The 27544-nt window shown below is 33.0% G+C and overlaps 1 protein-coding gene across 1 annotated transcript; it reads right to left on the reverse strand.

The window, feature by feature from the left end:
• Positions 1-17311: 17311 nt before the first annotated feature.
• Positions 17312-22032, reverse strand: LOC139855616 (heat shock 70 kDa protein 8-like). Its single transcript, XM_071844858.1, has 2 exons — positions 21953-22032; positions 17312-19234 (listed from the first exon to the last, which is right to left on the reverse strand). The coding sequence occupies exon 2, from the start codon at positions 19223-19225 to the stop codon at positions 17486-17488; it is 1740 nt and encodes a 579-aa protein (XP_071700959.1). The 5' UTR covers positions 19226-19234; positions 21953-22032; the 3' UTR covers positions 17312-17485.
• Positions 22033-27544: the final 5512 nt, after the last annotated feature.

Raw genomic sequence — 27544 nt, forward strand, 5'->3', positions numbered from 1 at the left:
ACGATTCTCGTTTATTCCAGGGATCATGGGTCCATGCCAACGATACTGTGGCTCCGGAAAACTAGAGCTGGGTGGAGCTGGGACCTCCTCTGGGTTAACCTGAAGTTGAGATTCCCCAGCTAACACAATTTTTTCTTTAATAGGTATTGGAACGCCCTTTTCAATTGTGGATAGAATAGATTCAGTGTCTGATTCCAAGTCGTACAAAATGATAGGATTAGAACAAATCATCTATCACATCATTGAAACAACAATTACGTTAGTATATAAATATATCACATATAATGTTTTTGACAAGATGATAAGCAAAAATCGGTAAAAACAGATATGGTCATAGTCCAGACTCACTAATGTATCCTAACAATTACCAGTTAAACACATTAATGCAAATTCTGGTTCCCTATAACCTCAAGCTCGGATACTAACTGTAACGACCCGTCAAAATCGCTATTGACGCGGCATGTTAATCATTGATTCCACAGTGAGGTTTTGACCTCTATATGATACGTTTTGATAAAATATTGCATTCATTAAAATAAGTGACTTTCTAAACTTAGAAAGTTATAAATATGTGGGTGAGTGCTTAGGTATAAGCAAATCCCCAAAATACATAAGTTTTTATCATAAAGTTTGACATCACAGTCAAATTATTTATTACACAACGCAGTTTTATTTCGAATGCAATAAACTTTATACAAAGCATGAGAGACTCCATGCAGGCAACAAGCACATCACAGCAGAAGCAGTCTAAGGACCTGAAAATAAAACATGCTAAAAAGTCAACACGAATGTTGGTGAGTTATAGGTTTAATTGGTCGAGTCATAAATATATATAAAGATAGACCACAAGATTTCATCAAAAGTTTATCAATAGTTTCTACGTAACAGAGCACCCTGGTAACTAAACTTTAACATTATAATGATAATTACCCCATTCGTTTTAATACACGCAAACCAACGTGTCATAAACTCAAATAATATACGTCCGTTAAAAGGCTAGCGCTCTAGCTCGGACGGGGATGTCAAACCCTATGGATCCATATACAATTATTCGCGACCACCAGTCCATATCCTATGTACTGGCAGCTACTAGTTACCAAAGCTAAGGGATTTTCGGTTTAACTCAGTGTAGAATTTAGTATGTACTTGTGTCTTATTGCGTTTAAAATAAATTGCATATATTCTCAACCCAAAAATATTTAAAGTATTTAAAAAGGGAGACTATAAACTTACGGTTCAATATTGAGATTCAATATTGTAGGCAAATTGCGTAGACGTAATGATGGTAGACGACTGTATGGTTGGCCTTGGATTCAAGAACAATACCCCGAACAATACCCAATATTTCCTTAGTTTAAAACGGTTTGAAACCCGAATTAAAAACACCCTTGTATATACCTTATTATTATTAAACTTAAATTTAAAATTATAATTATAATATAAACATAAATATTGAGAGAAAGAACGATATTTGTGTGATTTTTTGTGTCGAGCAAACTGGCGTATTTATAGTACTTTTCCTGATTTTGAGGCCCATGCGATCGCATGGGTTTTCAGTGCTTTTGCCATGCGATCACATGGCTAGGCTGGGCAGCTCATTTTTGCTTTGTTTTCTAGTTCGTCGACATCAAATAGTGTTACTGTAGCAAATAGTGTTACTGTAGCAAATAGTGTTTCACTGTAGCAAATAGTGTTTTACTGTAGCACTGTAGCAAATAGTCGTTTTCACTGTAGCAAATAGTATTTTACTGTAGCAAAGTCGTTTTTACTGTAGGAAAGTCGTTTTTACTTGTACATCTTATAATATAGATATATATACATACATATAATTGTTCATGAATCGTTGAGAGTAGTCAAAGGTAATTGAATATATGAAACAGTTCTAAAATTTTGAGACTCAATCTTACAGACTTTGTTTAACGTGTCAAACTAATAAATCGTATAGAGAATTGGTTTAAGTAAGTCGAAATTTTTCGGGTCATTACAGTACCTCCCCGTTAAAGAAAATTTCGTCCCGAAATTTTGAGTAGTACCTGTTTTATGAGCGATATCAGTGAACAAATGTGGATACTTTTACTTCATTTGATCCTCACGTTCCCAAGTAAACTCGGGTCCTCGTCTAGCGTTCCAACGAACCCTAACTATCGGTATTTTGCTTTGTTTTAATTGTTTGACCTCACGGTCCATGATTTCAACAGGTTCTTCGATAAAATGGAGTTTATCATTGATTCGTATTTCGTCAAGAGGAATTACGACATCCTCTTCAGCTAAACATTTCTTTAAATTTGACACGTGAAATGTGTCATGAACACTACTAAGTTCTTGCGGTAGCTTTAATCGATAATCAACTGATCCAATTCTTTCGGTGATTTCAAAAGGTCCTACGTACCTAGGACTTAGCTTTCCTCATTTACTGAATCGTACAACGCCTTTCCAGGGTGACACTTTCAACAAGACTTTGTCACCCACTTGAAATTCTAGCGGTTTTCTTCTTACATCAGCATAACTCTTTTGGCGACTCATGACCGTTTTCAATCGCTGTTGTATTTGAATGATCTTTTTGGTGGTTTCATGAATAATTTCTGGTCCAGTAAGTTGTCTTTCTCCTACTTCACTCCAGCAGATAGGAGATCTGCACTTTCTAGCGTAAAGTGCTTCAAATGGCGCTGCGTTGATGCTCGTATGATAGCTGTTATTGTATGAAAATTCTGCCAACGGTAAGTGTCGATTCCAACTGGTTCCAAAGTCAATCACGCATTCCCGTAACATGTCTTCCAATGATTGTATTATTCTTTCACTTTGACCATCTGTCTGTGGGCGATAAGCGGTGCTCATATCTAATCGAGTTTCCAATGCTTTTTGTAATGACTGCCAAAAATGTGATGTGAATCGGGTGTTGCGATCAGATATGATGGAGATGGGTACACCATGCCTGGAAACTACTTCCTTCAAATATAGGCGTGCTAATTTCTCCATACTGTCTGTCTCCTTTATTGGTAGAAAATGAGCTGATTTAGTTAGACGATCAACTATCACCCAAATAGTATCATGACTACTTGCAGTCCTTGGCAATTTCGTAATGAAATCCATGGTTCTTTTTTCCCATTTGCATTGTGGAATTTCCGGTTGTTGCAGTAATCCTGACGGCTTTTGGTGCTCATCTTTGACCTTTGCACACGTCAAACATTTGCTTACATAAGTAGCAATTTCTGTCTCCATATTAGGCCACCAATAGAACTTCTTGAGATCGTGGTACATTTTCCCATTTCCTGGGTGAACTGAGTACCTCGTTTTGTGTGCTTCATCCAGTACTAGTTGCCTTAGATTACCATGTTTTGGTACCCATATCCTATCAGCAAAATACAGGGTTCCATCGACTTTTACTTCAAGCTATTTTTCTAATCCTTTGCTCATTTTGCCTTTTTCATTTTCTTCTTTTAAAGCTTCTAACTGTGCTGCTTGTAATGTTCAAAGCTCGGACCCTAAGAGGTTTTACTCTTTCTTTCCGACTTAGGGCATCAGCTACAACATTAGCCTTTCCGGGGTGGTAACGGATTTCACAATCGTAATCATTTAACAACTCTACCCAGCGACGTTGTCTCATATTGAGTTGTTTTTGATCAAAAATATGTTGAAGACTCTTATGGTCGGTGTACACTGTACACTTTGTGCCATATAGATAGTGTATCCATATTTTGAGTGCAAAAACTACTGCTCCAAATTCCAAATCGTGCGTCGTATAGTTCTTTTCATGAATTTTTAGTTGTCGTGAGGCATATGTGATAACTTTTGTGCGTTGCATTAATACACATCCTAAACCTTGGCGCGAAGCGCCACAATAGATCACGAAATCATCATTTCCTTCTGGTAATGACAAAATGGGTGCAGACGTTAACTTCTTCTTTAATAACTGGAATGAGGATTCCTGTTCCGTGGACCAATCATACTTCTTTCCCTTTTGAGTCAATGCAGTTAAGGGTTTGGTGATTCTAGAGAAATCTTGAATGAATCTTTGGTAGTAACCAGCAAGACCTAAGAATTGGCGGATTTGTGTTGGAGTCTTCGGTGTTTCCCATTTACTAATGGCTTCGATCTTGGCAGGGTCAACTTTAATTCCATGTTTACTGACAACATGGCCCAAAAATTGTACTTCTTGTAACCAGAAATCACACTTCGAAAATTTTGCGTACAATTCTTCTTTCTTGAGTATCTCTAGTACCAGTCTTAAGTGTTGCTCATGTTCTTCCTTGTTCTTCGAGTAAATCAATATGTCGTCGATAAAAACAATGACAAATTTGTCTAAATACGGTCTACAGATGCGATTCATTAGATCCATGAATACTGCTGGAGCATTAGTCAATCCAAAAGGCATGACTAAAAATTCATAGTGACCGTAACGGGTTCTGGACGCGATTTTAGGAACATCTTCTTCCTTCATTCTCAGCTGATGATATCCGGAGCGTAGATCAATCTTAGAATAAACACTTGATCCTTGCAATTGATCAAACAAATCATCAATCCTCGGTAATGGGTACAAATCAATATGGCGGCGGCGGCGGCGGCAGCAGCAGCAGTAGTAGTAAAATTATTAGTAAAATTATTAGTATTATTATTATTATTATTATTATTATTATTATTATTATTATTATTATTATTTATCATTATTATTATTGGTATCATTATCATTATTAGTATTATCAATATTAAAATTAGTATTATTATTAACATTAGTAAAACTACTATTTTTATAGTTATGATTATCATTTTCATTAAAATTATTATTATTTTTATCATTATTATTAAAATTATCATTGTTACTAAAATTATATTTTTTTATCAAAAACTATTATTATTAAAATCATCACTATAATCCTTATTGAAATTATTAATATTAATACTAATACTATTATCATTATCTTTATAATTATTATTATTACTATTGAAATTATTTTAACAAAAATTTAACATATTAACATTAATGATTTACCTTTTAAATTTACATTAATATTATATATTAATTAATTACTTCAAACATTGAAAACAAATATATAAGTTAAAAATTAATATAACATATATCTAAATATATAACATTTGAAACAACGAATATATTGATAATTTAAATAAGTAATATATTATATATTATATATATAAAAACTTGTTTAATTATTATTATATGTATTAATATACGTAACTGATATAGGTTCGTGAATCTAAGGTCAACCCTACACTTGTTAAATGACGTCATATGTATTTTTACTACAAAATACAGTATGGTGAGTTTCATTTGCTCCCTTTTTAATTGCTTTTGCAATATATATTTTTGGGCTGAGAATACATGCGCTGCTTTTATGTTTGACGAAATAGACATAAGTACTTAAAATATATTCTACGTTGAGTTGTACCACCTTGCATATCTTCCCTAATAGCTTGGTAACTAATATTTACATGTTGGAAGAACATGTAAGCGCGAATCCTATTAATAGATCTATCGGGTTTGACCACCCCAACCAGGCTAGTCGCTCTAGTATCGTAAACGGTTGCATAGTACTTCGTTTTTACTACACTTGCGAGTGTAGGGAGATTTTATAATAAAGGGAATATGCCACATTAAATGTTAAGTATGGTTACCGAAGCGCTCAACAACTTATAGAATACTTTTATACACTTGCGAGTGTACATATATTTATAAATCTGTATTTAAATCTTGTGGTCTATTAATATATTGAAATGATTGTTATGATAAACCTATGAACTCACCAACCTTTTGGTTGACACTTTAAAGCATGTTTATTGAAAGAAATCTTCCGCTGTGCATTTGCTCATTTTAAAGATATTACTTGGAGTCATTCATGGCATATTTAGGTTGAATATCTCGCAATGGGACCAAATGTTGAAGATTTCATCCAGATGGATTAGAACGGGTCATCACAGGGTGCTTAGTTAGTAACCAATTGCTACTGGAGATTTGTAAGTTGTTTCTTCCTTACAGGTGTCTGGCCAGCAATTGATGATGTGATTGTGGTTTTTTGCTTTATTATTTATTGTGTGATTATTTGCTTTCTGCTTCTGCTGTATTGTTGATTTTATGTGTTTCTTGATTATTTGTTAATATGACTAAGGATTCTGGTTCTGGTGATATACACAAGATCACTCAAGTGAGTGATCTTGATTTTGGTGATCCTCTTTATCTGCATGCTAGTGATACAAGTACTACTGCTCTTGTATCCTTAAAGCTTAAGGGGATAGAGAACTATAATGTTTGGAGTAGGGCTATGTCTCTAACCCTACATACCAAGAATAAGTTTGGTTTTGTTGATGGTTCTTGTAAGAAGAGTAAAACTGATAATGTGCTTATGTTACAATGGGATAGATGCAATTCTGTGGTTGTTTCATGGATTTTAAATTCTATATCTGATGAATTGTATTGTGGTCAAGTATTTGCTCAATCTGCTCAAACTGTATCGGAAGAACTTAAAGAAACTTATGATAAGATAGATGGTTCTGTTACTTTTAATCTGCATCAAAAACTTAATTCATTAACACATGGTAACTCTACTGTATCTGATTACCATCATAAGTTAAATGCTTTATGGAAATAGTTTGATGCTCTTGTTAAACTTCCTACATGTATTTGTGAAGCTAATAAAGAATTTAAGACTCATAATGATTTAATTAAACTAATGCAGTTCTTAATGAGTTTAGATGAGTCTTATGCTTCTGTGAGAAGTAATATTTGGTTAATTGGTCCTCTTCCTAGTGTTAAAACTGCTTTTGCTATTGTTTCAAGAGAAGTCTCATAGAACTTCTTCTCAAGCTAGTAGTTCTGGTTCTGTTAAAAATTAAAATTCTGCTTTCTTAGTATCCAAGACTTTTGATAATAAAAGGAGAATTGGTAATGGACCTAATCCTAATCTTAAGTGTACTAAATGTAAAAGACTTGGTCATACTATTGAAAGATGTTATGAAATTGTTGGTTATCCTCCTAGTTGGGTTAAAAGGAATGATACTAAGTCTGCTGTTAGTAATAATTCTGTGCCTGCTGTGAATACTAGTGATAACAGTTCTCATCCTTTTTCTTCTGAGCAAATTTCACGGCTTATGAGTTTATTGCATGATCAATCTACACAAGGAAATGTACATGCCAATATGGCAGGTACTTTTTTAAATTTTAACATTGTGTTTAACTCAAAGTTTGATATTTTTTTAAACAAAATGGTTCTAGTAACAATGAATTTAATAACAAATGGATTATTGATTCTGGAGCAACTAGACATATGACAAAGGTTTAGTCAATGTTTTTGATGTGTCAAAATTAAATATGACTGTAGGTAATCCAAATGGTACACTTGCAAAAATTACAAAAATTGGTAACCTTCACTTAACTAAAAATTGTGTGCTAAAAGATGTTCTTGTGATTCCTGGATACTGTGTTAACTTGCTGTCTGTTAATAAGCTTTCAAAAGATTATCCTATGATCATTGGTTTCACTAGTAGTAACTGTTTTATTCAGGATTTGGAACTAAGGAAGGTTGTAGGGATTGGTAATGAAGTAGGGGGCTTGTATATTTTTGATTGTGATAAAGGTATTGATTCTAATAAAAATGATATGTGTTATGCTTCTACTTATCTGTGGCACTGCAGATTAGGACATCCTGCTACTCAAGTTCTTAAACTTCTTAAGAATAGTATTGGGATCAATCATAATTCTGACAGTGATGTTTGTCATAAGGTTAAACAATCAAGGGATCCATTTCCCTTGAGTGATCATACATCTTCTAAAATTGGTGAATTAGTTCATCTAGATGTATGGGGGCCTTACAGTGTAAATAGTTATTATGGTTTTAAGTTTTTCTTGACTATTGTGGATGATTTTTCTAGAGCTGTTTGGGTCTATTTGTTAGAAACTAAAAATGATGTTTTTGATAACCTTCTGAGTTTTGTTAAACTAATAAAAAATCAATTCAATGTAAATGTGAAAATGTTTAGAAGTGATAATAGAACTGAATTTTTTAACAAAAAAAATGGAAGATTTCTGTGTTGAAAATGGTATTGTTCATCAGACTAGTTATGCTTACACTCCTCAACAAAATGGTATTGTTGAGAGAAAGCATAGACATTTACTAAATGTGGCTAGATCTTTGTTGTTTCAAAGTAATTAAATGATTATGATCTTAATTTTAAAGTTAGATATCCAATGAGTAATTACTGTAATTACTCAAACATGAATGAAAATGTTAAATGTTTTAGTTCATCTCTTGATAAATCTGTTGAACCTCAATCTTATGAGGAAGCCTATAAAGATCCAAAGTGGATTGAGGCTATGAACAATGAAATTGAAGCTTTACACAGAAACAATACTTGGGTTGTTTCTGATCTTCCAGTAGGAAGAAAAGCTATTGGCTGCAAATGGATTTATAAGATTAAGTATAAAGCTAACGGTGAAATTGAAAGGTACAAGGCTAGACTTGTTGCTAAAGGTTTTAGTCAAAGAGAAGGCCTTGATTATGATGAGACCTTCTCTCCTGTGGTCAAAATGGTTACTATTAGATGTTTGTTGAATCTAGCTATTCAATATGATTGGGATTTGTTTCAACTTGATATTAGTAATGCTTTCTTATATGGTGATCTGTGTGAGGATGTTTATATGGAATTTCCAAAAGGTTTTGGTGATAATAATAAGTCAAAAGTATGTAAACTAACTAAATCTTTATATGGACTTAAACAAGCACCAAGAATGTGGAATTCTAAATTTACCTCTACTTTACTTGAGTATGCTTTTGTTCGAAGTGGCAATGATTATTCTATGTATATTCTGTCTAAGGATGAAATATTTGTTGCTTTACTTGTCTATGTGGATGATATTATTAGTAATGGTAATAATAATTCTGAAGTTGATAATGTTAAAAAGTTTTTGATTTCTGAGTTTATCATTAAAGACTTAGGATTACTACCAAAGGGCATTTGGCCCAGTGGTATCGTGGTGACCCTCCAATCAAGAGGTTGAGGGTTCAAGTCTCACTTGAGACATATTCGTGGTTGTAAATATTCGTGTTAATAGTGTGTGTGTGTGTGTGTGTGTGTGTGTGTGTGTGTGTGTGTTTGCCTTTCAAAAAAAAAAAGAGTTGGGATTACTTAAATATTTCTTGGGTATTGAAATTGAAAAAGGTGATGAAGGTTTGTGCATGTCACAAAGAAAATATTGTTTGGATTTGTTGGATGAATTTGGTATGTCTGCTTGCAAACTTATTGATACACCTTTGAAAGTTAACTCAGTTTTAGTTTCTGAAGCATCAAAAGGTGATGATTTTTTGGAAAACATTTCTGAATTTCAAAAACTAATTGAAAAACTTATTTATCTTACACATACCATACCTGATATATCTCATATTGTTCAAACCTTAAGTCAACATATGCATGCTCCTTTACAGTCACATGTTAAGACTACTTTAAGGGTTTTAAGGTATCTTAAGGGGTCTCCTGAAAAAGGAGTATGTATAAAATAATCTGATGATATGTTTAATCTAGTTGCATATTCAGATGCAGATTGGGGAAAATGTTTAAGTTCTAGAAGGTCTGTTTCCGGTTTCTGTTTATTTTTGTGTGGATCTCTTGTGTCTTGGAAAAGTAAAAAACAGCCAACTGTTTCTAGATCTTCAACTGAATCTGAATATAGATCATTAGCTGCTACTACTTGTGAAATTATATTTGTTCTTAAACTACTTGATGATTTTGGCATTCATACCTGTTCATCTATATTGTGATAATAAATCTGCTATTCTTCTTGCTTCTAATCCTGTGTTTCATGAAAGATCAAAACATTTTGAAACTGATGTTCATATTCTTAGAGAAAAAAATCTTTCTGAATTGTTAAGGTTGGAAAATGTTGATTCAAAAGATCAAGTTGCGGATGTTTTCACTAAAGGGTTATGCAAGGCTCAACATCATTTTCTTTCTTAAAGATTGAGATTATTGAATTATTTCCAGAATAAGATTGAGGGGAGATGTTAAATTTATACATATATATTAAATCTTATTCTAAAATATTATTTGTTCTTATATTTGTTTTTATTGTTTATCTTTGTAGGTTTTTTATTTTTTGTTGATTTAAAGAGTTAAGTTGTTGAATGTTGATATTTGAAGACTTGAGGGATCATTTTGTGAAGTCTATATGCTGCAAGGACCAAAGTGCAATACGTGGATATATATATATATATATATATATATATATATATATATATATATATATATATATATATATATATATATATATATATATATATATATTGTTGGAAAATAATGCTTTTCTAATGCAAATTTTTCAAACTTTGGACCTATATATGCATATGTATATATAATATCTATGAATGATATATTATATGGTTACATAGCTCTTGACAAGGGGTTCGCAACGGTATATCATGTGTCCAAAGTTATGTTGTAGTGAATGAGATATCGTGTTCTAAAGTGAGGTAGTTGAAGCTGGAACTAAAGGGAAAGTGGGTATGTTTTGGGTCAGTTTTGTACCCAACCCGTGGGCATATTTTTGACCCGTAATCCATGGATAAGTAACCCACTAGGCCTGAGTCAACTCCAGCTCACTTTCCTGTTTCTATTGCTCTTAATGATGGTAAATATTATGATATTGATGATGGTGATTAAGGAGTCATTAAATGTCTTGTGTATATATACATCACCATCTCCATCCTTTTGAGATAGAAGAAAAATACATAAAACAAACACAATCTTTCTTTGCATTTTTCAGGCAAATCTCGACTCCGGCTGTACGCAGCTTTAAGTCGTTGTACCCTGAGAAACATACGACGTGTAGACGGCGAATCTGTTTTAAGGAAACCGTGTTAAACACGGGCCTCGGCTCTTGATGAATATCCTACTGTTTCTACTCAGGTATGAATACTTTATATCATACTTATTATTTGTATCATATTTATTTGTATGATGATTCATTCTTTTGTTAATCAAAATTCATTTCGGGTACTATATGTGTAACATTCTTAAAACAGATTAAATTGAAATGGAAGTTATACGTGCTGTGATTTGAAAATTAAAATAGATGATTTAATATATTACATAGATCATATTATCTTTGTTCGCATATATGTGTATACATTTGAAAGAAAGGTTCTTAAAGGTTGTGTTCTTTGGTTTGACACACTTGTTTTGTCAGTTATCATAAAACATTCTGTTCGTATAATTATGGAGATCATATAATCTCGATTGACAGGTTAATGTGTTTCTCATGTTGACCCTTTGACTATGAGATAACTACTCTGTGTTTGAGATTTATACAAGTGATATAACTTTACAAGTGATAAAGCTTTCTTTTAAAATCATTGAATTGTGTAGAGTAGAATTTTTGCACATTTAAAAAAAAATTAATAAAAAATTATTGGCAGACATTTAATTTGATGAGATTATGTAAAATTGATTTGTGGATGAATGTAGTAACCATGTAATGTTTACAAATTGAATAATTTTGCCCATTTATATTTATTTTTGTATAATATACGGTCCTTTGTGTTACAATAAATCTCTTACAAAGGGGTAAGAGATAAGGGGTAAATGAGATGTGGTTTTAATAAAATATATTTGGAAACGTAAATCTTTTTCATATTTGAAATGGTCCGTATGTATTAAAATAAGGAAATGATATTGAAACGGCTAATGCTCGTTATTATGTAGATAAAATAAGCGTTATAAATAAATTATTTTCTCAATCATAGAACGTTTTATACGTAGAAGGTTGATACTAATTGAGAAAACGTTTATTGGTGTAATATATGAAAAATATATAATTTATGTAGAGTTTGTTTCTACACATGAGATTGACGCTAACTTGAGTCATTGGCAAAACAATTATTGATATAGAGTTTGTTTCTATATATGAAATTGTTTTGGGAAAATTTTCATAACGTTATTCTCCTTAACATATGTTAAAGGAAGAGAATTTGAGGAAACGCTTATATGGGCCAAGTATGGAAAAACACACATACAATGGCTTGAATCGATCGATATTCGTAAGCATAAGTGTGTACGAGTATGAGTGACGAGTTTGTTAAAATGATTTTATTTAATATGGATTTAACAAATTAATTATAGCTAAAAAAAAGTATATTATATTGGTTTGGAATAAAATTTTGTGCAAGTCTTAAAGGCTTAATTAATTTGGGTTAGAACTTATCTAGTTCAACCTATCTGGTTGAAACCTGTGTGGTTTAACACGTTTTGTTGAAACCTATTTGGTTTAAACTTGTGTGGTTTAATATGTTTGGTTGAAACATGTTTGGTTTACCATGTTTTGGTTAAAACCAGTTTGGTTTACTAGTTTAGGTTGAAACATATATGGTTTAACCTTGTCTGGTTAAAACCCTTTTAATTCAACCGTCTCGGTTAAAACCTATTTGGTTTAATCTAGTTGTGATCATTCGAACTTTTGTATTAGTTAAGTCGATGATCACAAGTGAGAATGACCTGGTGGTCGGTTTTGTTGTATCAGTTATTATTTGAATGAAATAATGATGAATACGGATGTACTTGACATATCCTAAAAGGCTGTGTCAAGGTCCATGATTTTTCTTTATAGATTGTATCTGTTACAATTGAGAGTCTGTATAAAACTTTAAAATGAAATAATTATAGTTACATGTGTATTTTGTAATCCATTTAATCTACACATAAACATGTTCCATTTAATAAAGGAGATTTAAACAATATCATTGTATTTCCCTCTTTAAAATTGTTTTTAAAGAAATGTACAAGAAATTATTTCAATTAAATTTTAAAGTTTTATCATGACAATAATTGAATGATAAAAAGTTTTTGGATCATATTTGAGTACATTTAGTTCGATGTTATTAATGTGTGATTCCAAGATGCACATTAATGTACATGACATGGCTTGAGGATATGTCATATGTGAATAAAAGATACGACACAACAATGTCGAGTCTGGCGAGATTTATATCTCGGTTGGTAGGAATATTCTACCTTGAGGGTCCGAATAAGTTTCGGAGTACATTATAAATGACTTGGAATGAAGGGGTCAAGATTATAATATATAATTAAATTATATATGTACCCTGTATGAGTGAACATCATAAGACTATGATGTTGAAACTAATACAGTTTATCTTGTGATGATAATTGAATTATGTGATATGGACTCTGAAGATGTCCAAGAAAAATTTTCTTGATGGAGAATTAAAGGAACTTTCTTCATAAGTAGCATATCATTGTTCATATTAAGAAAGCGAGACTGAATGATTGATAAGAGACATTATTTATAAGACACTCAGGATGATGTCTTTGTCACAAGTGAATTTTGTCATGATACAAGGGACATGTTTTGATATTCCTTGTTTGAAATGCTATGTAGAATTAGAATGATGCATCTTCTATTCTCATGATTAAGTCTTGAAGTCTATAGCATGCTAGACTTAGACGTGTTAACGATGATCACCTGCAGAGATCAATTAACAACGAATATTCCGTAGTGTGGAATTTATGTTAAGACAAAATCGACATTTCATTCAGTATAGAAGGGTTTGGTATTGTAAAACCAAATTAATAACAATAATGATGTGGATTATTTCCATTATACATGAGATTAGATAAGAGGTTTGCAATCGAGTGCGGAACATTTGTTACGTTTTCTAGTTTCGACGTCTTTAGGTCAAACCTAGAACATGACTAAGGATTGCTCAATATGTGTTAATATTTGGAACGCATATGATGTAAATCTCATGTGGGGGAATCTATCGCATCATTGATTACAATCATATTTGAATTATATGATTATTGTTGAAATTTACTTCAAACTACAAGACATGTGGGGGAAGCTTTGAAAGGATAAGCAGTTCCTTTGTTAGTTGTAAAATGTGGGGGTGTCATGCATTTTGATATTATTTCATGATTTGTGATAAAATGATTCATTGGATGGAAAAGATAAGAATTTAGCTGATGTTATAATTCTGGTTAAGCCAATGATTGGTAATTAAGATTGACATAGTCAATATAATTACAGTAGAACAACTAATCTCTTTGTAGGTTATCTTAGTTAACTTTATAAAGTAAAATGATAACATTTCGGATCCGACAACCACAAGGTTGAGAAGAGATTATGTTGTGGAATGAGACTAAAGCCCTTGAAATGCTAGTTTATATGAAGGAAACCTAACCCAGTTGACTGGAGATCCCAAGATCTGGATTAAATAGGACAACCTAATTATATAAACTAAGGTCACTGTGGGGGAGTTTTTAAACTTCTTAAACCATATGAGGGAGTTATTAAGTTTCCTAGTCCATTCCTATAATTAATTATGACAGTGATGTAAGGTTAAGCATTGAGCTTTTAATGATTTCTAAAGATACACATAAGGTGGTGAGAGATCTTAAAGAAATCACCTATGTGAGAGAGAAGTGGGGTCGCTTCGAAAGGAATTATTGGGCACAATTCCTAGAGCTCTCGCAGAACCAGGCTAGTGTTCAGGACCATAACGGACACGACTATGAGGAGTTGAAATTGTCAGGGAGAGTCATGTGTGAAATGTATTTTCGTCTACAGAAAGGGCAAATCAGTTCAAGGACATCGCGTCTACAGAGAGCCAGGAGACTAAGTATGTTTCATAAGGGAAGGTTCAAAGGGTAACACCTACCTATCCTATGCATGACTCAACTGTTGAAAATGCAATATGTATTTGTGTGTTACAGATCGATATCTATTCATGTGGGGATTGTTGGAAAATAATGCTTTTCTAATGCAAATTTTTCGAACTTTGGACCTATATATGCATATGTATATATAATATCTATGAATGATATATCATATGATTACGTAGCTCTTGACAAGGGGTTCACAATGGTATATCATGTGTCCAAAGTTATATTGTAGTGAATGAGATATCGTGTTCTAAAGTGAGGTAGTTGAAGCTGGAACTAAAGGGAAAGTGGGTATGTTTTGGGTCAGTTTTGTACCCAACCCGTGGGCATATTTTTGACCCGTAATCCATGGATAAGTGACCCACTAGGCCTGAGTCAACTCCAGCTCACTTTCCCTCTTAATGATGGTAAATATTATGATATTAATGATGGTGATTAAGGAGTCATTAAATGTCTTGTGTATATATACATCACCATCTCCATCCTTTTGAGATAGAAGAAAAATACATAAAACAAACATAATCTTTCTTTGCAATTTTCAGGCAAGTCTCGACTCCGGCTGTACGCAGCTTTAAGCCGTTGTATCCTGAAAAACAGACGACGTGTAGACGGCGAATCTGTTTTAAGGGAACCGTGTTAAACACGGGCCTCGGCTCTTGATGAATATCCTACTGTTTCTACTCAGGTATGAATACTTTATATCATACTTATTATTTGTATCATATTTATTTGTATGATGATTCATTCTTTTGTTAATCAAAATTCGTTTCGGGTACTATATGTGTAACATATATATATATATATATATATATATATATATATATATATATATATATATATATATATATATACATCGTATCTGGATTCTTCTCTTCATTCACCATCCGGCTCTTTGTTCATCATCTGTTTTTCTCTCGTTTTAATCACCAAACTCTAGTTCATACAATCGATTGATTTGAGAAGTATCAACTTGATACTTAGTGTTCTTATGAAAGATTATTGATTAGTCTGATAGTTTCTTAGAGTTATTTTTCTGTATTTGTTATTGAATCTTCGTTCTGTAATTTCATTTATAATCATATGATTTTCAAGGTTTGGTGTGATTTCTGTATGTTTATAGTTTCGTATCATTCACTTAGAAATGAGTATTTTTATTAGTACGTATGGAATCTAATCGAGTTATTATAACCATATTCTGAAACTCAATGATATGATGCAAGTGAGATTTAAACCTCAAAACTCATGTGAAATAAATTGCTGATAAGGCAAATTTTGCGAGTTTATATCATTTGGTCATATAGTTTTAAACGGTCTCCGAATTTTCATAAATCTAAAGGCTACAAATTTCATATCTTGCTCAGGGTCATGACCCCTCCCAGCCTTTTATAAAGCACTGCTCATGCTGATCACCATATGAATATCTTTCGAATAACTATGTTTCAAACTAGATTCATGTTTACAACATATTGATCTTAACTTATATATCTACATACATTATCTCACTCTCTCACACCTCTACGAATTTAAGAATTGAATTTTGATAATGACAACTTTTAATTAACTTTTAATTGCGTTGAGAATACTTGAGATAGTTGTACATTATAGTTAAACCGTTTCATGTAATTATTTTAATCCAACAAATTATAAAGTGTCCAGTCATGATCTCATTTGTTGGTTTGATCACTAACTTCTTAACTTTATCTTAAAATAATATGCATAATCATATAAGCCAATTTATATGTTACAGGTGATTGCTAGACACAATGGCACATGACCCCAATTGCAAGTTTTAGATTATAGTTTTGATGATAGTCAAATGTTCATACTTACATTTTGATCTGTACTAGTTTTTATGTACCGTTTATGTACCGATGATAGTCCTTCCATATCCAAATCAACAATAAAGAAGTTGCATCACATATTAGTTAAACTAAAAATAAATCATTACTAGCAAACGTTTTAATTTAATGTTTAACTTAAAAGCATACAAGAAACCCGACAACGTGTATCTGTCATGGCACATTATTTGCAAATCACAAAAACTAGTCACTCGAGATTTGAGAATGGATTGTAAGCACGTTTGTGAAAACACATACGTTTCACCATATATAACAAACTCTTTGAAATTGTTAGGTGCCCCTTGTGTGATGACGACGACTTCAAATCGGTTGATCATATCTTAATATTTTGTAAGCATTCTATGGAAATTTGGGATCGTGTTTTTCGTTGGTGGGGAGTGCAACTTTTGAAACCATAATGTAAATGAAATCCTTAAAGGCAATGCTCGGACTTCATTGTTGTGCCTTGGGAATAAAATTTGGCAGACGGTTGGATGAGTTTGTGCATATTACATTTGGAGAAATCGGAACAACATGGTATTCCGCGGATCTTCGTGGAATGAACCGGTGGCTCTAAATAAAATCCAAATCAAATCGTTTGAATGGATATCGCAAAGGTTGAAGAGAAAGATCGATTGGCTCACTTAGCTAAGCAATCCTCGCACCTACTTAAACATCAGTTAATTCGTGTATAAGTTGTGTATAAGCCATGTACAATTCGAGTCTGTGTTTTCACATCTCTTATGTTTGCTATCCTCGCAAACTACAAAATACTAACAGAGATATAAAAGATCCACAATGCAACCATTACTGTCACAAACACTTATTTCTTACATTCTGCACTACATACCTACTATAACTCTTGTTACAGCCAACCATGCAAGTTTTATTACCATCTACAACAGTACAAAACCAAGAAAAAATACAAACAAAAACCAGACGACAAATATTTATCAACAGTAATGATAGTCTCACTTGGGTATTTTGTTATGGAGCGTTACCAAGTCTAAAGTCGACCCGAACGATCTGTTCAAAGCATCAGCACACAATCCATTACCATCATCAGCCGTCGGCAATCTTACTTCCATCCAAGGTACCACCGGATCTTGCGTCCCAGGCATCAAAACCCCAGCCATAACTCTCAACATATTCGAAGCATCAATATCCATAATCACATTAATTTCCGCCACCCCTTTTGCAGCTGGAGGTATCCCCACAACCTTAAAATACCCGAGCAGATTATTCTTATCCACCGTCTTTTCATCACCTTCGTATACAACAATCAACACCTCAGTTTGGTTGTCATGCGCAGTAGTAAAAAACATTTCTCTTCTAGCAGGAATAGTAGTGTTCCGTCCTATAATCGGTACAAAACTGTCACCATCTGATCGAATCCCGATGCCATGCGCATTGACTTGGATAGTTAAAAGGTCTAAACTTCCTAACGGATCATTGACCCCAGAAGCCAACGCTCCTTCAATTGCGACCCCACGAACAGCAGCTTCTAACGGGTTGATACTTGCATAAATTTCGCTCCTTCTACAAATACCCATCGCCATATTCCTCACCTTCGGAATATGGACACAACCACCGACCAGAATGACATCATCGATGTTGTCAGCTTCCACCTTCGAGTCATTCAAGCACTGTGTTACCAAAGAACCACACTTTTCAAATACCCAACTGTTAACCTCCTCGAATTCTTTAACGTCAAGAACTTTACATATCTTTTTCCCGCTTCCAAGATCAACGTCGATTTGTACACTCGGTTGAAATGAAAGTTTATGTATCGCATCTTGTGTAGCAACACGTAAAATACCCATCGATTTGATCTCTTGAAACCCGTGACCCGAAAACAGAGTATCCGCCTCTGGTAAAAGGTAACGCATTGTATTCTGCAACAAATCTTCACCTCCTACGCTACACCCTGCCAACGCTTTCATTTGCGACACCCCGCCAGCTGTCGCTATTATCGCCACGTCCGAATACCCAGCACCCATGTTGAACACAAGACCAACTTTTTCCCGTTCGCCACCCGTATTTTCATTCACCGCCTGCTGTTGCTGTTGTGCATACAGCAACGCAACAGCAGCAGGTTCTGGCATAAATCGAAGAACGTGAAGACCAGCCATGGCACACGATCGAGCCATTCTCAACAACTGAAACCGGTTAAACGCAGCCGGTACAGTTAAAACAACGTTTCTCACAGGTCGTTTAAGTCGATGTTCTGCTAAACCTTTTAACTCCACAAGATAAATTGCAAGAACTTCTTCAGGTGTAGTCGATCTCCATATGTTATTCACGAGTGCTGCAATAAACGGCTTGACGCCGATCCCCAAAGTTTGAATAAGAAACGGTAAAGTCTTGCTAGCTTGAGTAACGATCGGGTCAGTATCAAGTCTACCGATTAGTCGTTTCATGTTAAAAATGGAGGCTCCTGATAACATCTCGTATTCATGAGATAGTTGATTAGTGACCCCACCGACAGGGGATTCGTTACTGAAGGTGACGTACGACTTGATTAGCTTTTGATTTCTTGTGTTCCTAATAAGCTCTACCTGAGAGTTGGAACTGTTCCAAACTGCAAGGCTACATTGTGAAGTACCAATGTCGATGCCGATTGCGATTTCGGGTGATGTGACAGCTGAGGATGTCGTATCCCCAGCGGCATCACCATCAGATACCACAGTGTATGCATGTTCTTCACTCATTGTTCCTACCTGTCAACTAACCGTTTGAATCTAGCTTTATTATATAGTTCATTAAGATGAAATAAGACGCATAAGGCAAGCGTTACATTAACTTTAATGCTAATAACTCAGGAATACATAAAATTTCTTTAGTTTAAAAAAATAAAAAATGAGGCTTAATGCTATTTGATAAAAAGAACACCTTAGAAAACCTCTCTCATGATTCAACTCAACTAAAACTTGCAACTTATATATTGTTCCTTATTAACCCATGCCATATCATCTATCCATCATCAAATACTATAACAAATTCAACAAGATCAAATTACAAACGAACAATAGAAGGTGTAAATTGACAAAAACTAGAAGCAAGGTTAGTTGTTCCATGCAATGCTATTATTCAATGTGAGCATGTCACTACTATTAAACGAAGAATGCTCTTTTTTTTGTTTGAGTTGCCCAGGGAGGACTTGTATTTTCTCATATATATACCCTAACCGGGGTATCCATGTGACCGTTTGACATTTTCACTGGCATGTTATGATGTGCACTTACTAAGGTTTAAATATAAGACTTCTTGTGAATATATTATGGTTATTAATTATTATCACTACTAATATTACTAATTATAGGCAAGTGTTATACTCTAACTCCGGTCAGTTTATTGTGTGTTATCTTTTAGGATGCCCCAAAATAATAATTGTGTATTTAATTGTAATCAATCAGAAAGTATTTAAGTAAAGAATACTACATTTTATTGGTTAGCAACACGAATAATACATATAGTTTTATAACAGCTTGTGCAAATTTGTGGTGGACAATACACGATGGAACAGGATCAATAGGGAAATGTAGTTTTGGAGGGAAGGAGGAAAATATTCACTTATACCCAAAATCGAATTGGTTACCGTGTAATAGGTACACGGAGTAATAATGTACCGATACTGTGTAATAGAGTAATAATGTAGCACCAGTATGTAGAACTCCTCTATAAAAGGAGTACGTATCCACATTTGCAATCAAGCTTTGAAAAATAATCAATATAAAACAAACATGTTTTATTTGACTTTTGCTCTTAAGCATAAGTTCAAAGAATTTTTGAACAAAAGTTCTGAATGGCAATTCGCATTATCCATATACTCAAAATAATCCTAACTAAGAAAGAAGATTACTCAACAAAAAGCAATATCAGTACCAAAAGCCAAATTCATGTATGGAAACTCAATACTTTGATTGAACAATCATTTATACCCATAACATTCATTGACGATTTTATCATAGCCGGAAAGGGGAAACTTTGTGTGGGATCCTCTTTCCGCATGATGTTGACCATGTTTATTCACCGGTTATGTTAGTACTTTAGTTACGTTAGAAGAATTTCGACCCCCTAATCAAAGTGATTAAGAATAATATAGCCCCTAATCAAAGTGATCGTTTAGTTTTGGTATTCCAGTGCCAATTAAAGTGATCGGTTAAGTTAGGATAATCCGGCCCCAATCATAATAATCGGGTAGGTTAGAATAATTTTGGTCCCCAATCAAAATAATCATTGCGGCTCCTAATCAAAGTGATCGGTAATCAAAGCGAAGAAACCGTCTTATGTGCTTATAAACGAGCACATTGACTCCCAGGTAAAACCTCGCGAGACCTGTTGAATTGTGCATTATGCACGCCCTCTAGTCACACTCCCTTTATGCAGAGGCGAAGCCAGTATTTGCCAGAAATACAGAATAGGGGATGCTTACGAACAGTGGCGGAAGCAGTATTTTTTTTCATCGGGGGCAAAAAAAAAACCTAACAATTTTTTTGGGCAAAATATAGAGGTTTTTGGGGAAAAAAATTCGGAGGTTTTTAGGCAAATTACGAAGTTTTTAAGGTAAATTTGGAGATTTTTGAGCAAAATTTGATGATTTTGGGCAAAATATGTAGGTTTTGGAGCAAAATTTGATGATTCACGGATAGGGGATGAATTAAGGGATGCTTATGTTTATTTGTTAGGGGATATTTTCAACTAATATACAATTTTTAACACAATATATTTCGCTTATTTGAAGAGTTGGGGGATGCAAAGCATCCCTAAACATCCCCTGTCTCCGCCTCTGCCTTTATGAACAATTTGACATAGCCAAAAATTGAACCCGGATGATGTGCTTCATTGGGGAAGTCAGTTGCCACCTAGGCAAACCTGGTGGTTAAAACCAACACATGTACAATCATCTTTGCACTAAATTAATTCTTGATAACAACCTTATAGTTATCATTAGTAAAATCTTTAAAGCTATCGGTTCCGTTTGAATAAATTTGACTCCTAATCTAATTGATCGGTTCCGTTAAAATAATCCCAGACCCTAATTTAAGTGATTAATTACGTTAGAATAATCTCTGCCCCTGATCTATGTGATCGGTTCCCTAGAATAATCCCGAACATTAATCTAAGTGATCGATTTGGTCACAATAAATTCGACCACTAATCTAAGTGATTGATCCGACTAGAATAATCTCGGCCCTTAACCTAAGTGGACTTTTCAGTTAGAATAACCTCGCCCCCTTAATCAAATTAAAATTATTCCGTTAACATAATTTCGGACCCTAGTCAAAGTGTTTGGTTCAGTTAGAATAATTTAGGCCCCTAATTTGTGCGAATAGTAATGAACTTAAATATGATTGCATGTAGACATTATAATAAGATATAACAAGAAGTAGAATGAAGAATTAGAATAACAGAGTAAAAAAGAGAGAACAACTTACAGCAATTATAGTAGTTCGAAGAAGACGGAGAGAGCTAAAGTTTATGGAAGGAATGATATATTAATTAATTAATATTCCAGATGTTATTAATATTAATAGATAAAGGGGCAGAGTTGGATTTGTGCAGGCAGATGAAATGAAGAAGGTTTGAGAAATTGATAGAAGGTGCATGGGCTTTCTTTTTTTCTTTCTAGAACTTCTTAGACAAAAGTCGGTAAAATCTGGAACAAGCTGTGTTAGTGTTTTTACTACTGTATGTTTTTAGTTGTGTATTTTTTTTTAAAAGTGAATTTTTTAGCAGATTATTTATTTCAATGACCCTCATTATTTGCACGTAATACAAACGTTCGGCGGAAACCTGAACTCGATCGACGGTACTCGGGAACACATCCATTCGGGCATCCGGGTAGAGGTCCGTGAACGAATCCAGTAAAACCCCCTATAGGGTTGATATAATATATACCATCATTATTGGTGTTCAGTTGGTTTAAAGAAAATCATGTTATTCATAAAGATCGAACTTATCACCTCTCTCTATACCATGACTCAAAAGACATGGAAAACCGTTAGGCTGTAAATTCTAGTTGTGTATTTCTTAAAAATTCTAATGCAGCTCTAAGGCTTTATTTGTATTGTGAATTGTGAAACCAACTTGTAATATCGTAAATAACATAGCATATAAAATTCAATTAGGAGAATTGATATAATCTCACATTGATTAGAGAACAAACTAGTTTGTGCCTTATAAGGGTTGGTGTTCCCTCCTCCTTAAAGCTGGCTTTTGGGAGAGAGTTCTACATTTCCCCTTGTAAGGTTGATGCATGCCTAGCGTGAGATAGGCTTGTATCATTGGTGCTTTCATTGAGAGATCTCATCTTTCGATATCCCAACACTTTAGAGTGGTGGCCTATGGAGTGGTGGCTTGGACCATAAAAGAGGGTGCAAACCGTGACCAACATAGCCGTGACCAATGAGGCCTCGGAGTGGTGGCTTGGACCGAAAGAAAGGGTGCCAACCGTGACCAACGAGGACGCTGGATCTTTAAAGGGTGGTGTATTGATATAATCCCACATTGACTTGAGAACAAACTAGTTTGTGCCTTATAAGAGTTGGTGTTCCCTCCTCCTTAAAGCTGGCTTTTGGGAGTAGCGTTGGATAGGCTTGTATCAAGAATATACATTAATTAAATATGTGAATAAAGTTATAACATAAATAAAGATTCTAAAGACATGCGTGTGTTGTAGCAATAACTCCAACCCGTGCAATAATACTAACAAGTGTTTGGCCGACCGCGCGTTGCTGCGGTTCGTTACGTTGTCAATTGGCTTGGTAGGAAAATTTGCGGAGATAGTATATGTAGAGACCCGTCCTAATCCATCCGGACGAAGTCCATATCGATTATAAACGATTCACAACAGTTGATTACATCGCGAGGTATTTGACCTCTATATGATACATTTTACAAACATTGCATTCAATTTTAAAAGACAATCTTTCTTTACAACGAAAATTGACGGCATGCATACCATTTCAGAATATATCCAACTATAATTGACTTAATAATAATCTTGATGAACTCGACGACTCGAATGCAACGTCTTTTGAAATATTTCATGAATGACTCCAAGTAATGTTTCTAAAATGAGCAAATGCACAGCGGAATATTTCTTTCGTACCTGAGAATAAACATGCTTTCAAGTGTCAACCAAAAGGTTGGTGAGTTCATTAGTTTAACATACATAAACATTTCCATCATTTTAATAGACCACAAGATTTTCATTTCTCATAAATATACGTCCCATGCATAGAGACAAAAATAATCATTCATATGGATTGAACACCTGGTAACCGACATTCACAATATGCATATAAGAATATCCCCATCATTCCGGGATCCTCCTTCGGACATGATATAAATTTTGAAGTACTAAAGCATCCGGTACTTTGGATGGGGCTTGTTGGGCCCAATAGATCTATCTTTAGGATTCGCGTCAATTAGGGTGTGTGTTCCCTAATTCTTAGATTACCAGACTTAATAAAAAGGGGCATATTCGATTTCGATAATTCAACCATAGAATGTAGTTTCACGTACTTGTGTCTATTTTGTAAATCATTTATAAAACCTGCATGTATTCTCATCCCAAAAATATTAGATTTTAAAAGTGGGACTATAACTCACTAACAGAATTTGGATTCTTTCAAGTGATTGAATCCATGATTGGTACGAATTGGGGACAGAAAAATCAACTAGTCTACAGGCTGAAAACGATTTACAATTGAATACCAATTTCTTGTATTTATATATATATATATATATATATATATATATATATATATATATATATATATATATATATATATATATATATATATATATATATATATATATATATGTATATATATATATATATATATATATATATAATAAACCGTATTTACGTATATATATATATATATATATATAATAGTATAAGTATTGGTATAATATAACTGTGTTTTGTATACATATATGTGTTTATATATAACTGAATTTGTATAGCTGTATAACAAATATATCTATATCTGTATATTAAATATATGAAGAAAACATAATTATGTTAATTATACATGCATTAGTTTTTAATATTAATTTTATTAATAATAGTGAAACTAATAATAATAATAATGATAATATTTCTATTTATATTAATAGTAATAATTAATAACAATAATAATAGTAATAATTATTAATAAAGATAATGTTAATAATGATTATGTTGACAATAAATAATAATAATGATAATAATAACTATACAATTTATAACAATAATATTATTAATAATTAATAATAATAATAATAATACTAATTATAATGATACTAATATTATTAATGATAATAATAATATTAGTATTACTATTGCTACAACAAATTATATTTCGAATTATTATTTATGTATGTACATACACACATATCTATTTACAATTAATTGTTCGTGAATCATCGGGAATGGTCGAAGGTCAATTGAATATATGAAAACAGTTCAAAATTTTTGAGATCCAACCTAACAGACTTTGCTTATCGTGTTAAAAATATAATATCGTATCGAGAGTTTGATTTAAAATTAGTTAAAAATTTCCGGGTCACTACAGTATAAATGAGTAGACATACGTAGTTTACATAAGTGGTTTTCATAGAAAGTTTACATATGGAGTTTACAAAACTTTACATACATAGATTAGCATACATAAGTTTCATGTGTGCAAAAGAGGATGCAGAAGAGTTTACATACTTTACAAAAGTTTATATATGTGGGTGTTTGTAGATGTGCTACTCGTTGGTTTTCTCGTGTTCCTTTGCTCATGTAATAAAGGCAACTCACAAATGATATGAAGACCAGAATACATGATCATCTATCCGGCGCTGACCGTTACACACTTGCACACTTTATGCACATGTCGCCCCGCAGAAGAAGCAACAGTTTTCCTTAAACACAATTCTCAATCATAAGTAAATTATATCCAAGATCAGCACTATCTTATTGAACTGCTACTGCTACTCGATATCCTATTATTTGAAAGTATGGTGCCACATCAAATAATGAACATGAAAATTGATGAGTGAACGTGCAACAACGAAAGGGATCTTATTAGCAGGAAGTAAGAAACAAAACATAAACCAACTATTTAAAAGCAACAACTAAAGGGAAATGTGTTACCTTAATGAGAGGTGTAAACTATGCAGTGACCCGAACTTTTCCATGTTTATATATATATTAAATGAAATTGTTATTTACATGATTAAGTGTTTCCAACATGTTAAGCAATCAAATTTGTTAAGACTTGATTAATTGAAATAGGTTTCATATAGACAATTGACCACCCAAGTTGACCGGTGATTCACGAACGTTAAAACTTGTAAAAACTATATGATGATATATATATATGGTTATATATATAGTTAACATGATATTATGATAAGTAAACATATCATTAAGTATATTAATAATGAACTACATATGTAAAAACAAGACTACTAACTTAATGATTTTGAAACGAGACATATATGTAACGATTATCGTTGTAACGACATTTAATGTATATATATCATATTAAGAGATATTCGTACATCATAATATCATGATAATATAATAATTTAAAATCTCATTTGATATTATAAACATTGGGTTAACAACATTTAACAAGATCGTTAACCTAAAGGTTTCAAAACAACACTTACATGTAACGACTAACGATGACTTAACGACTCAGTTAAAATGTATATACATGTAGTGTTTTAATATGTATTCATACACTTTTGAAAGACTTCAAGAAACTTATCAAAATACTTCTACTTAACAAAAATGCTTACAATTACATCCTCGTTCAGTTTCATCAACAATTCTACTCGTATGCACCCGTATTCGTACTCGTACAATACACATCTTTTAGATGTATGTACTATTGGTATATACACTCCAATGATCAGCTCTTAGCAGCCCATGTGAGTCACCTAACACATGTGGGAACCATCATTTGGCAACTAGCATGAAATATCTCATAAAATTACAAAAATATGAGTAATCATTCATGACTTATTTACATGAAAACAAAATTACATATCCTTTATATCTAATCCATACACCAACGATCAAAAACACCTACGAAAACTTCCATTCTTCAATTTTCTTCATATAATTGATCTCTCTCAAGTTCTATCTTCAAGTTCTAAGTGTTCTTCATAAATTCTACAAGTTCTAGTTTCATAAAATCAAGAATACTTCCAAGTTTGCTAGCTTACTTCCAATCTTGTAGAGTGATCATCCAACCTCAAGAAATCTTTCTTATTTACAGTAGGATATCTTTCTAATACAAGGTAATACTCATATTCAAACTTTGATTCAATTTCTATAACTATAACAATCTTATTTCGAGTGAAAATCTTACTTGAACTTGTTTTCGTGTCATGATTCTGCTTCAAGAACTTTCAAGCCATCCAAGGATCCTTTGAAGCTAGATCAATTTTTCTCATTTCCAGTAGCTTTATCCAGAAAACTTGAGGTAGTAATGATGTTCATAACATCATTCGATTCATACATATAAAGCTATCTTATTCGAAGGTTTAAACTTGTAATCACTAGAACATAGTTTAGTTAATTCTAAACTTGTTCGCAAACAAAAGTTAATCCTTCTAACTTGACTTTTAAAATCAACTAAACACATGTTCTATATCTATATGATATGCTAACTTAATGATTTAAAACCTGGAAACACGAAAAACACCGTAAAACCGGATTTACGCCGTCGTAGTAACACCGCGGGCTGTTTTGGGTTAGTTAATTAAAAACTATGATAAACTTTGATTTAAAAGTTGTTCTTCTGGGAAAAATGATTTTTCTTATGAACATGAAACTATATCCAAAAATCATGGTTAAACTCAAAGTGGAAGTATGTTTTCTAAAATGGTCATCTAGACGTCGTTCTTTCGACTGAAATGACTACCTTTACAAAAACGACTTGTAACTTATATTTCCGACTATAAACCTATAATTTTTCTGTTTAGATTCATAAAATAGAGTTCAATATGAAACCATAGCAATTTGATTCACTCAAAAA

The sequence above is a fragment of the Rutidosis leptorrhynchoides genome, chromosome 6 (assembly GCF_046630445.1).
Source record: "Rutidosis leptorrhynchoides isolate AG116_Rl617_1_P2 chromosome 6, CSIRO_AGI_Rlap_v1, whole genome shotgun sequence".
Lineage (NCBI taxonomy): Eukaryota > Viridiplantae > Streptophyta > Magnoliopsida > Asterales > Asteraceae > Rutidosis > Rutidosis leptorrhynchoides.

Coding starts and splice junctions, on each gene's coding strand:
- LOC139855616 (XM_071844858.1), bottom strand. CDS start 19,225: ATGAGTGAAGAACATGCATACACTGTGGTATCTGATGGTGATGCCGCT.